We start from the raw sequence: 13,958 nt of genomic DNA on the forward strand, positions 1-13,958 counted from the left end.
GTTTCCTTTTTGTCTTTTAGCAAATTGAGAATCAATATAGATATTACTGTTGCCATGAAGTGTCAGTGTAAGTACATGTTTAACCTGATAATTGCACATATAGATTATGGTTTAAACAGTTGCTAGTAAAAAGTAAAAGCCACTGGTTGTTTTAACTTTATTTTTCCTTTATGATATCTTAACTTAAGAATACAAATTGTTTTTCTCCCCAGCTTGTATTCTTTAAATTTCTTCTCCATAAAGAGATTTAACTTTCACATTAGTATAATTAAAATGAAAGAAAATTGGAGGAAATTTTTATAAATCGAAGTTCTAGTTTAGGGATAGCCTTTATTTCTTTCTTGTTTGGCGTACCGGTTTTTACACCCACATTCCAGAAACATATCCTGTTTCACAGTTTCAATTTACTACCCTTTACTTTTACTTTTGCATATTAAAATACAGATCCAAATCTTTTAAGTTAATGGTGATGTTACCCTTTTCTGTTTTCTTCGCTGGTTTCACTTAATTATACTGGTAGAAGTGGAAAAATGTTAATATGCTAGAGAGATAATGTTTGAGTCAGTATAGTTCTCAAAAATGAAGATGCTTTTTCATCTTAAATTGTGTCTTAAATTACTGCTGGAAAAGTAGAGACCAAGAATTCAGTAGTTCAGACAAAATTTTTTAAAGTGTGAAATCATTTTATCCAATTAAGGAAATTAATTTCTAAAAGATTTCATCTAAGAACAACCTTAAATCTCTTTTCCTTTTCCATTTATTTTTTCTTATGTTAGTGGTTAGTGGATATAGTTTGACTCTCAGCATAGAATATAAAACTTCTAATTCTTTTTTATGCAGATATTGGAGCAGATGTATTGGATTTAGCAGAAACAATGGTTGCATCTGCAGATGGTCTAGTTTATGAACCAGTAAGTTTGATTTACATGTTCTTTTAAATAGTATGCTTTGAGGAATTGTTCCCTTGAAGACAGTTTTGATATTTGCTTTTAATTTTGTCTGAGCTAGTTTTTTAAAAATATATTTTCTTAATTCAAAAGTAGTATACAACATTGTAAATCAGCTATACTTCAATAAAAAATAAATGAAACAAAAACAAAACAAATAAATGGAAGTACTCCATATTCTTTGTAAACATTTAGGGGGAAGAAAAAATTATATCTAATTACCAAATTACATAGATATAATTACCAAATTATATCTAATACCAAAGCCTTGTTAACATTCTGGATAAGCCTCTATAATCTTATATTTATTTTATATTTTTTGTTAATGCTTCCTAACAGTTTCCTTTTCTCTTTTATACAGTTGCTATAGTGATGAAATTTTCTTCTTTTCTTCTAATGATTTGGAAATTCTGTGTCTTATTTGTATTCTTCTTTTACCAAATTTAAGTTCTTAAAAACATTTGAGCTATATTTCTCTTGTAATCAAGAATGAAGCATTATCTAAGAGGAGAAATTTCATATGCATTTACTTCTTCCTCTCTCCTTCACACCTTCATTTCCCAGACCTAGTGAAATACTGACATTCTCTTATCGTTTTCATAGCACAAGTTGTGTGTAATAAAATTAATTTGTCAGAAAACACCATCACATTACAGGGGCAGGTATCACATTACAGGGGTAGGTGATAACAGATCATGATCAGAACTAGCCCTAAAGAAGCTTTAGAGAACAAAGCATGGAACTCCCAGCTTCTCTGCCTTGCTGACTGCTCTGTTGGCATTGTGGTACTTATGTTTACCCATGCATTCTTGAGTTGTTTTGTTTACCATTGACAGTTGTGAACCCTCTTTAAACAAAATTGCAAAGTGAAGACTAAAGGTGATGGAGGAGGATTAGAAGTAACTGCATGTGTGGAGGAGAAAAAAAGGAAGCTCTTAGGTCAGTTTTGATTACCAAATTATTTTTAGTTTACATGAACAAAATATATTTATGCTTTTTTTTTTTTTTTTTTAAATTATTTATTTATTTATTTATGGCTGTGTTAGGTCTTCGTTTCTGTGCAAGGGCCTTCTCTAGTTGCGGCAAGTGGGGGCCACTCTTCATCACAGTGCGCGGGCCTCTCACTATCGCGGCCTCTCTTGTTACGGAGCACAGGCTCCAGACGCGCAGGCTCAGTAGTTGTGGCTCACGGGCCTAGTTGCTCCGCGGCATGTGGGATCTTCCCAGACCAGGGCTCGAACCCGTGTCCCCTGCATTAGCAGGCAGATTCTCAACCACTGCGCCACCAGGGAAGCCCTATTTATGCTTTTTGATACACACTTTTTAAATAAAATTTTCTAAAGAAAAAGTAACTTGTTACTGCCACTCTGAACCACCCTACTTCCTAACTCCTGTATTGCCACTCAAAAAATTGATATCAGTAATTTTTAATGAGGTTAGGAACCTTACAAATTCAGGTACCATGTTATTGCATGTTAAACTATTATCTGGAAATTTAGATCTAGATGGTTATTATCAGACACTAACATTTGCATTCTATTTCATACTATTTTAGGAATAATGATTCAACTTTATGTTTTATTGCTTTTATTTTCTACCCTTCTTAGTTTCTTTATTTTTGTTTATCGTTTTGTGAGGGACTTTCTGTGACTTCCTTATCAAGCAAGAATATGTGGGTTATGTTTTATGACAGACTGCCTATGTCATTCTGTTCTTAATACATGTAAGGTTGGCTGAGGATAGAATTCTTGCTTTATGGTGTTTTACACTCAAAACTTTATAGACATTCCTTTATTGCCTTCTGGCATAATTTTTTTTTTCTTTGTAGGTAACATATTTATCTACTTATATGCTTTTTTCTTTTACTTTTGAAATTCAGATATTTATCCTATATATCCAAGTGTGGATCCCCTTTAGTTATTTTTGGCTTTTGATGGTATTAATGATCTGAAGTTTTAAGTGTTTTTTGCTTGTTTGTTTGCTTTAATGATGTTCAGAGTAATGGTTTTACCTCTTTTTCAAAATTCTTATCAAGTGATGTTGAATTTCATGGAGTGGTTCTCAATATTTTTATCAATTCTTGCATAAGATGCATATTTTGAACTTTGCCTGTGAGTTCTGGGAGATGACCTTGATCCAGCAGGATCAATCTTTTTTTTTTCAATGCCTTCATTATGTTTTAAAATTCAGTGATTATATTTTCCACCTCTGATATATTGCAGATCACTCCATTTTTTTCTGTCTTCATGATGTTAAATCTCATTGAGAAATAATTAGAAAAACTTCACTTTTCTTCTTCTTTTTAGAAATGGTATCACAGAGGAAAATTATCCCTCGGACCTCAGATATACCACTTCTTTCAAATTAATGAATCTTTTTGTCTATCTAGCTATCTATTTTCTTGTTCATCTTTAGGATGGGAAAATAAATGGCCAGTTAACTGACTGAGAGTTGAGATAGACTGTTGAGTTATGTCGGTTCCCTTTCCCTCCCTGCCCCCACTTTTTTTTTTTTCCAGACCTAAATGAAAGGAGAAGGATATATAGTTTAGATATACTGTGTTTCTTTTAAGCAAAATTAGAGCTTCAGATGCTTTTGAAAAGAAAGCAGGAAGTCACATTGGGTTCAGGATGGCAGAGTGGTTCACCACGGCACCCCATATTTCCTTTTCTGTATTTGTTTTGACAGGTTAAATTTAGCTAGGGTAATTCCTTTTTTCTTTAACTGGTGTGACTGTCCTCATTAGCAGCCAGCTGTAGCAGTATTTTTGCTTAATTTAGAATACAGTCCAGGTCACATGTAATCTGGGAATAATAATGCTGTGGAATGCCCTTTGTGATGTGGTCTCTGGCACTCGATTGAACTGCTAGAAGTCTTCTTAGGATGGTGACTGTCTCTTCCTCAAGTGTCTTGTTAACTTTTATCACCTGTTTTCCTCTGTTTCTCTGAACTGGGGATTTACTGCTTTCATGGATTTTCCTGTCCCATGAAATAAATTATGTGTTGGGCTCTTTTCTCAATTTAGTCTCCCTTGTATGCTATCTTGCATAAGTTTTTGATAATTTCCAGCATATGGATGCTAATTTAAAATGATTTAAAATAATGATACAGTTTGTGTCCTCATTTTTCTGTTTCTTTGGACATTGTGAGAATTTGAGGAGATAATCATCTTGAACTTATCCTCTAAAATTTATTTATGCTGTTTTTCTAGTATTCTCTCCATACTGAGTGTCTGTCACTCCCACTCTCTTCACGTTTATTTAAGTCTCTGATTTTTTTAATAAATATTTTTTCTGGACAGCTTGTCTCTTCAGCTAGATTCTAAGCTCCTGAAAAGCAATTACTTTATTTTTTCTTCTTTATAGCTCACAAAATGTAAAGCATAATGAATTGCAGGTATTAGGCACTGATGAATATGTTAGAATTATGTAATTGTGGCAAGATCTTTGATTATTCCATTGTAACAGTTTCTGCCATTTCTTTCAATCATTTGTGGAATAGGAAAGTTTTATTTTAATTTAACTGTCATGAACTAAAAGTCATGTCTTAGCCAGAAAGTTAGAAACTTAAAAATATGTCATTGTATATTTTTATCAGTAATTTTAAAAACGTTTAACAGTGTTTCATAAGTATTCCTTCCCTTGTCCTAATTTATATTAAAATATTTAAGAATTATTATTAATGTAAAATTATTTGAGATAATTTTTACTTGTTTTTAAATTTTCACTCATTCTTTTCATATGCAGTCTGAATATTAAAAACTTAATTCTAATAATTTTACTGGTTTCTAAACCATGATCACACAATATGCTATGATAGCTACTATTTATTTAAAGAAAATAACTACTTTTAGGGATGTGAGAAAGTGAGGAATCTGACATAGTTGGGTTTATATACTGACCTTCATTATCTGTGATTTTTGAAAAAAATTTTTAATCTTTTGAGTTCTTTTTTATATATAAAAAGGAGAGAATAATAACAAACTCACAAGGTTGTTACGAAGGTTAAGTGAGATAATGATTTAAGTAGCATAGTGCCGAGCACAAAGTAGGCCACTCAGTAGTTCTTTACCCGCTGTGTTAAGCACTATACCGAGCAGTTGGGGGAAGTCAAAGGGAGAATCACATAGTCCCTGCTGTCAGTAGTTTTATTCACAAGGTAACTGGGGAGCAGTTGCATGTAGCCTCATCTGTTTGCCATGGTGTGTTTTATAGCATTTTCTTTGTGTGCTGTGGTGTGAAAAAGGTTGAGAAGCAAGGTGTAGACAAGTTCAGCAGGAGGAGTAATCAAAGTAATTTCATTATAATCATTAACCTAGAGCAAATGGTGTATAGAATTTAGACTGACATTAGGGTCACAATTACAGGAGAGGAAGGTTCCAGGTTGATATAATTAAATAACCAAAGGCACAGAGGTAGAACTGTCTGATGCAATGAGGGGTTAAAGAGAGGATTTATAGTGAGAGAGTAGTAGGTTAGGGCATGATTATGGAGGGATCATTAATAATATTGATAAGTTAGAAAGTAGAATTAATATGCCTTGTTATAAATTGCCTTTATAAAAAGCAAAAGTGGACTTTTTGTTGGAAAATTAAATTGTGGATATTGCCACAAACTGTGAGAAGCTTGCCTTTTTTCCTCTGATTCTACAAAGTCGCTAAGTTTGTCTTTGAATTGGTGAACATAGTGCCTAGATAAAATTTCTTGAATTATTCTTTCTTGATTAATACATTTGGGGATTATAGTGACATTGTTAGGTCATTTCAAAACTTTTTGATTTTATCATGGTATTTTCCTGGCAAGAATATGGGCTTTGGATGCTTGAATATTATACTTAAGCTGTATGTCTTTTTCATTTCTTCTTCTCTTTTAAATACTTAAGTTTCATGCTGGCATCATTTAAATGATTTTAAGTCTTAAAATATCATTTTGTACATGTGATAGATTGCATTGTATACATTCCTATAAATGTAGATAACTGTAATAGAAAAATATTCACAATTAGTGAAATCTCTTTATACTACTTTTGAGTAAAATTTTAAATTTTTTAGTTTGACTTATGGAAGATTAAATGTAAATAACAAATACTTGTTTTTAATGTTATTATAAATTTGTTCCTTGGTCAAAGAAAATTTTTAAAAATTATGATATAAGAGCCAAGAGAAATTGACAGTGCTAGTGATTATGTTTTCCTTTATTTCAGGCAATATTTGATCTTTCACCACAGCAAAAAGAGTGGCAGAGGTAATAAGTAAACAAAGTATTGTGGTCCATGGAAATTAGATCATGCTTTGTCTCTTTTGTCTACTGTAAATTATTCATAGATTAATATATTTCTCTAGGCATTTCTTTGGATGAAATATTAGCAGAATATAGTATATAATATAATCTTTATACTTTCAAAGATTTTATCAGATCTTAGGAAAGTCCTATAATCTTTAATGCACTTTGAATCATAAATACACTTCAGTTTTCATTTAAAATTGTATTAACTACTATTTAAAAAAATTTAAAAGCAATATATGATCATATTTGAATATAAAGGATATAAAGTGAAAGTAAAAGCCTCCTCATCATTCTCTAAACCTAGTGCCACTGACTGGTGGTAATAACCAGAGTTAAATTTCTTGTGTAGCCTGCTAGAAATATTCTGTTTGTGTATAATTTTCTACATGTTTCCATATTTGCTTATGTTATTTTTTTCCTAATACATATGGGGTCATTCTATACATTTGTTTTATAACTTTCTTTTTCCAACCTAACCTTATATTTTGGACATCTTCCCACTTAAGTACATATAGTGGTACCTTTTATGGATAAGCTATAATTTATTTAATCGGATACTTATCGATGGGCATTTAGATTGCTTGCAGGATTCTAATATCAATGCTCAGTGAAAATTCTTGAATCTAATTCCTTGTGTGAATGTGTGTGTGTGTGTATATATATATATATAATATATATATATATATATATATATTCCTTATGTACTTGAGTGAATATATGTATATGTATATAAAGTTTCTAGAAATGAAATTTATCTTTTAGAGTATATTTAATGTTTTGCTAAGTTCTCATCACAAGGAAAAAAATTTGTAATGGTGAGGTGGTGGTTGTTAACTAAACTTATGGTGGTAATCATTTCACATATATACATCTGTCAAATCATATATTTATACCTTAATCTTATACAATGTTATATATTAGTAAAACTGGAAAAAAATTTTGATAGATAATGCGAAACATCTTCCCCAAATAGTTTCATTTATATTCCAAAGCTATCAGTATGTGAGAGTACTTGTTTCTATACAACCTCACCAACAGTGGGTATAACCAGACTTTTTTTATTTTTGCCAATTTGATCGGTGAAAACTGGTATTGCACTTGTTTTAGTTAACATTTCTTTGTAAATCAATTGAATATCTGTGGATTTTTTTTTTCCCGTTTGTATTTTTGTGTGTGTGAAACTGCTTGCTCATGCCGTATGCCCATTTTGCTTGGTTGTTGGTTTTTTTCTTAATAACTTTAAATAATTTTTTGGTTGTTTTGTTTGTTTTGTTTGTTTTTTGGCTGCATTGGGTCTTTGTTGCTATGCGAGGGCTTTCTCTAGTTGTGGCGAGTGGGGGTGGGGGGGGCTGCTCTTCATTGCGGTGCTGGGCTTCTCATTGCAGTGACTTCTCTTGTTGCGGGGCACGGGCTCTAGGCACACGGGCTTCAGTAGCTGTGGCTTATGGGCTCTAGAGTGGAGTGCAGGCTCAGTAGTTGTGGCACACGGGCTTAGTTGCTCCGTGGCATGTGAGATCTTCCTGGACCAGGGCTCGAACCTGTGTCCCCTGCATTGGCAGGCGGATTCTTAACCACTGTGCCACCAGGGAAGCCCGATTTTTTGTATATTAAAGAAATTAGTTCTTTGTTATAAATGGTTACCCCATCCCCATTCTTTTCTTTCTTTTTGTTTTCTAGACTATGTCTTATGCTTATTTAAAAAGGCATTACCTAATTTAAGATTATTACAACAAAATTTTTTTAACCATTTTTTTTTTTTTTTCTTTCTAGTCCCTAAATACATTTCAAAGGCCTTTCTCTTTTAATTTCCACTTTCACCATTTGGAGAGCTTTTAAAATTAAAGTTGAAACGAATGTGTTGAACAAAATAACTGAATATTAGGTGTCTCTGGGCTTCTAGCGTTTTTAGTAGAGAGCCATCCAGAGATGAAATACATTACTTTATTCCAGAAATGTTAAAGTGAGAAGTCTCCTTTCATCTAGAATTTTATTTAGTGTTCAAGACCAGTAGTAAGTGAGAGAAGAGATTGTGTTTTTACTGTTAAAATGGTAGACATTTTCCATTGTAGAATTTTCTACATCCTTTTATATATGGAATATAAGCTCGGGTATTTATTGGTATATTTGAGGCAGAAGTTATACACGTACACACACACACACATACACACACACACACACACACACACACACACACAGTTTGGTGTCATCAACCTCTTTTCCCACTGCCCAGCACTAAAACTTGAACTCTGGAAACAGAAGACACACAGTTTGGTGTCATCAACCTCTTTTCCCACTGACCAAGCAATAAAAGTTGAACTCTGGAAATACAAGACATGCAAAAATATGAAGCTTTCAATTTCTGTTAGCATTAGATCTAAAGATTTTAAGTCTTTGTACATGTAAATCTGAAGATGGGATCTGGCCTCTTGAAGCTTCCTAGATTATCATGTTCTGCTTCTAAACAAATATTCTTGAATGGACTAGAGATGCCTAAGGCCTAACAACCTGAATAATGTGCATACCAAAACGTTCTTTACCTATAGAATTTGCTAAAAGATATTTAAGTTTTCTTTCAATTGTTCTGCTTTCTTAAAATATTTAGGATCCCAATTAATCTCTTTCCTTTATTAAAAGGAAATCTCAAACCCTGGACATAGCCTTCCTGATTACTGTTTTTTATTTCTACTAAATTTACAGTATAAAAATGACTTTTTATTTTAAATAGGCCTGTTACCAGTGTTCTTAGTGGGTGGTGCATACGTATTTTGTCTTTATCTCTCACTTGCACTTCTAAAAAATGTTTATTATATCATTATGATGGGATGTGAAATATATTCTGATTTACATTTGCTTCTTCTTTAAGTTCCTATGTTTGATAATAATATTTCCAAGTTATTTATGTGTATGTATGTGTATATAAATATATAAAGACTTTTTAAGAGTAGTTTTAGGTTTACAGCAAAACTGAGTGAAAAGTACAGAGTACCCAAATACTCCCTGCCCCCACCCGTGTACAGCCTCCATTGTTATCAATACCCCACACCAGAGTGGTACATTTCTTACAATCTATGCACCTACATGAACACATCATTATTGCCCAGAGTCCATAGTTTACGTTAGAGTTCACTCTTGGAGATGTACACTCTGTGAGTTTTAACAAATACATAATGACATGTACTCACCATTACAGTACCTGTAGTTTTACTGGCCTGAAAATTCCCAGTTTTGTCTATTCATCCCTCCTTTCCCTCTGGGTATAAATTTTGTACTTGCTGAGTTTGAACTCTGATACAGGTGACTTTGGATGTTAGTTATATAAAGATATAGATTAAAGAATATAAAATAGGATTATATCTAAAGATACAAAGTTATTGCTGAAAATGTTAGAAATATTAGAGAGAAGAAATACTTTTATTCTTGGTTTTGTTCTTCAGAATAAGTAATTTCATGAGTTATTGTAAATGTAACAATTTTGTAAAAAAAAATCTTCAAGCAACTAATGTGTTTTTAGTGGCTAAGTATATTTAAAAAGAAAATCTAAGCGTGAGTTCTCAAATGTATACTTTGTTCTCTATAATCCTATACCTTATATGCTGATATTCTTTTTAAAAATTATAGGTAGAATATAATATTTCATTTAGAATGGTCTTGTCAAAGTTCAGGTTTCTTTGGAAAAGGCAGACACTAGGTGATATTAAATGTCACTGTGGCCTGGTTTGTAATGAGAATTGGATGCTCCTGTGTGGGTTTAACCCCCAGTAATCTGCCCCTTTAAGTCCATCAGATCTATTATGTGGCCTCTTATTTGTCTTATTCTTTGTATCTATAACACTTTATTCAATGCCCGACAAAAACTAAGAATTTTGTTATTGCTGCATGCATGCATGAAAGATGAATTTAGATATTCAGGTGAACAGAAGTTCTTTCTTGGTGACCCTGATTCCACCAATAATGGACATGTAATTAGGGTCCACATGTTCATTACTGATGGAATTAGACAGACATAAGGAGCCCAGCTGTTAGACCTCTAGCCATACTCCCTCACTTTTCCTACTTTCAAGGAAATGACCAAAGAATACTTAGGACTTTATTTTAGAATAAAGTTATGTAATAATAAATGTATGGCTTAGCTAAGTCAACTACCTGTGTTATTTTTAAAATAGTGTTGGCTTTCTCTGTGTGTCTTACTGTATTTTTTAACTATTGCTTGTTTGTTTTGTATTTAGGATGCTACAGCTGATTCAGAGTAGACTGCAAGAAGAACATTCACTTCAAGATGTGATATTTAAAAGTGCTTTTAAAAGTACATCAACAGCACTTCCACCAAGGTGGGAGATTTTGTGAGACTATTTATTAAGAATTTACTGTGACATAATTTTAGTATTGGTTTATTCCTCTGAATCTTATATTTCTTAGAGAAAATGTAATCATTCTGTATGATGAGATGTCTTTTTTTTTTTTGGCCGCACCGTGTGGCATATGGGATCTTAGTTCCCCAACCAGGGATTGAACCCGCGCCCCCTGCAGTGGAAGCGCGGAGTCTTAACCACTGGACCGCCAGGGAAGTCTCAAGATGTCTTTTTTACTCTTAAATTTATGGCCTGTGATATTGATCAGGATTATCCCAAATATTATTTTCATTTAATTTTTCTCTTTTACGTGTGTATGGTGTACCTTCATATAAAATTGTACTAGGTTTTAAGAACAAATTAAATTCATTTACCATTATGAGGATGTATAAACTTTGGTTAGGACTTTCATGTTTTTATTTCACTTTTTGTCTCTTTTATAGATTAGAAGAGCTTATATTTGGAAATGCTATAATCATGAAAATTATCATTTAAATTTAAAACTAAACAGAGGTTTTACATTTGCTTAGGAAGAAAATGTTAATGTCTATTTGAAGTTAAGTGACCTGCCTGCCCTTCCCTTACTCAGTCTTTTTCCCAACCCCTCCTGTCCCCTGAAGTACCAGAAACATGATAAAAGCATGTCTTTGTTGGACTAGTAATTCTTTACTTTAATTTTTCTTCTTTCATTAGACTTAGTCCTCTGGTTAAATTTGAATAACCTTGAAATTTTATATTTGTGTAAATAAAATATATATATATAATAATTATGTAAGTTTTTTCATTTTGTAGATGTTTTTTAATAAATGTGTAGACTTCAAAAAACTGCTATTCTACTTTTGACATTTAGAACATTACCTAAAAATTGATCTTTAGGGATTTTTTTTTCCCCTCTATAAAATTTTCTCGCCAGAAATACGGTGACTTTATTGAATATGCTGTAAGTAATTCTAATATATCTTGTTGTAACAGGGAAGATGATCCATCGCAGCCTCCAGATGCTTGCAGAATTCGTGGTCATCTGTATGTCAATAAAGTAGCAGGGAATTTTCACATAACTGTGGGCAAGTATGTTCTTTTCACTTGCTGAAAATACTTTAAACAAGTTGGCAGTTCGGTTAAAAGTAAATTCTTTGTTAATCAAATAATATATAACTAACCACTAGAGAACTCTTAAAATGTGTATTTTTGATGTCTTCAGCCTTCAACCTCAGGATAGAGAAGACTACTAACTTTTTTTTTTTTTTTTAAGACTTTTTTTTTTTTTTTTTTTTTAATAATGCTATTTATTTTATTTATTTATTTATGACTGTGTTGGGTCTCTTAGTTTTCGTGTGAGGGCTTTCTCTAGTTGCGGCAAGTGGGGGCCACTCTTCATCGCGGTGCGGGGGCCGCTCTTCATCGCGGTGCGCGGGCCTTTCGGTATCACAGCCCCTCCCGTTGCGGGGCACAGGCTCCAGACGCGCAGGCTCACGGGCCTAGTTGCTCCGCGGCATGTGGGATCCTCCCAGACCAGGGCTCGAACCCGTGTCCCCTGCATTAGCAGGCAGACTCTCAACCACTGTGCCACCAGGGAAGCCCGAGAAGACTACTAACTTTAAAAACTACTGCTTCAAAACAAAAGAAAAACAGTCATGTCATATTTCATATATTAAAGTATATAAGCTGTAGGTAGATATGAATTAAAACCTTCAGCTTGCCAAGTTTTAGTAGCCAGAAAGCTCTTACCTAGACATTTCATTAATTTGTTCATTTTGTTGGATATTAGGTTTTTGTTTTGTTTTTCCTTTTGGTGATCCTCATCAAAATATAATCCCTGACCAGTACGAGACAAGTATTTTGATGTAGTTAGAAATGTGTCTGGGATAAAGTTAAATTAGGTAAATGTTAAGGAAAAATATCAGACCACCTGCCTTCATGAGCAGAACCCAGCACAGAAACTGTCATATAATAAACACTTGGTAAATTCCTGAATGAATAAATAGATTCTCTAATTATCTCCTCTCTCTTTCTCTGCTTTTCTCCCTCCCTTCCTTCCTTCCACCTAGACTTGCAAAGCTGAACAATTCTTCATTGCAAAAGACATTTTTTCAGTACTTGCTATGTGCAAAGTACCATGCTAGATACTAAAGATGAAACAGCGAAAAACAGAGAAAGGGTTTTTGCCCTTATGATGCTGACATTCTATGAGAGAATCTGAATTTTAAACAGTGAATTACACTAATAATTATTTAATTATAGTTGTATTGAAGTTATAAAGGAAAACTATGTATGGCTGATAAGAAACTATATAACAAGGTACCTGACCTACTCTGCAAGTCAGTGGAGGCTTTATTGAGGAAAACCTTGGAACACTAATGGATGATTAGGAATTTTATATATAAAAGGAGAGAATGGCATCTAGACTGAGGGAAAGGCCATAAAACAGGACAGAGCATTGCTGGAGATTTTTTAAATATATAGAGACAGTGTTAGACTTCTATGCAAAATTATTTCAGTGTTTACAGTGATCAGATCAAATCAAGCATTTGCTTTGTCTTTGCTTTTGTTTTGTTTTTTTGGCCGTGCCACATGGGTTGTGAGATCTTACTTCCTCAACCAGGGGTTAAACCCAGGCCCTCGGCAGTGAATGTGCTGAGTCCTAACCACTGGGCTGCCAGGAAATTCCCTGCTTTGTCTTTGTTATCCCACTCTTCTTAACATTCAGGTTTTGTTGTTTTGTTGCTGTTGCCAGGACCTATTCTCTCCATCCCCAACCTGTAGATGGGAACCTTAGAATTTCTTGGTATCATATAGTCAACAAATAATAGTTGGCTCAAAGAAATTTAGAAGGTTTTATTGCACTTCTGGATACAAACAATATCCTACTCCAAAACTAACTGAAAGAGGGTAACGTTGACAGATATTGTAAGAACTTCTATATTTTGGCCTTTGTTCTCAATTTCACTTACCTCTCCATGTGATAACTCATATTATCAATAAGAGAGGCCAAATGGAAAAGCATTTGGTTTGTATCCTATCCTTATCCTATCTGGGATTTTGAAAATAGAGAATGTCAACTCTAAACCCCAGTAAAGCAAAATGTTATCTCCCAGCAAAAATACCTGGATTCTAAAAAAGTACTCAGTTACTACTATTATCATTTGAATTTCATTAATAAGTTTGTGAAAATTTGTTTTCTCTCTTGTTATGTAACTACATAATATCTTCAGTTTTGCATCTTGGCCCACAAAACCTAAAATATTTACTGTCTGACTCTTTACAGAAAACGTTTGCCAACCCCCAGTTTATTGCATTACTGAGATGAGATTTACCTACTTAAATCATGGGCCAAGTATGTTGTCATATTATTTTATACTAAGAAAATTATATAACTT

General features: G+C 33.2%; 1 protein-coding gene across 3 annotated transcripts in view; it reads left to right on the top strand.

The window, feature by feature from the left end:
* ERGIC2 (ERGIC and golgi 2) overlaps positions 1 to 13,958 on the top strand; it is a 36,158-nt gene that overhangs the window by 12,692 nt on the left and 9,508 nt on the right. For all 3 annotated transcript variants that reach the window (XM_082419843.1, XM_082419841.1, XM_082419842.1), the window contains 5 exons: positions 21 to 67; positions 841 to 911; positions 6,150 to 6,190; positions 10,459 to 10,560; positions 11,554 to 11,649. In XM_082419843.1, coding sequence (XP_082275969.1) covers positions 21 to 67; positions 841 to 911; positions 6,150 to 6,190; positions 10,459 to 10,560; positions 11,554 to 11,649 — 357 coding nt within the window. The remainder of the gene's footprint in view (positions 1 to 20; positions 68 to 840; positions 912 to 6,149; positions 6,191 to 10,458; positions 10,561 to 11,553; positions 11,650 to 13,958) is intronic.

Source organism: Balaenoptera physalus (assembly GCF_965194825.1).
Source record: "Balaenoptera physalus genome assembly, chromosome: 13".
In the NCBI taxonomy this organism is placed as follows: Eukaryota; Metazoa; Chordata; class Mammalia; order Artiodactyla; family Balaenopteridae; genus Balaenoptera; species Balaenoptera physalus.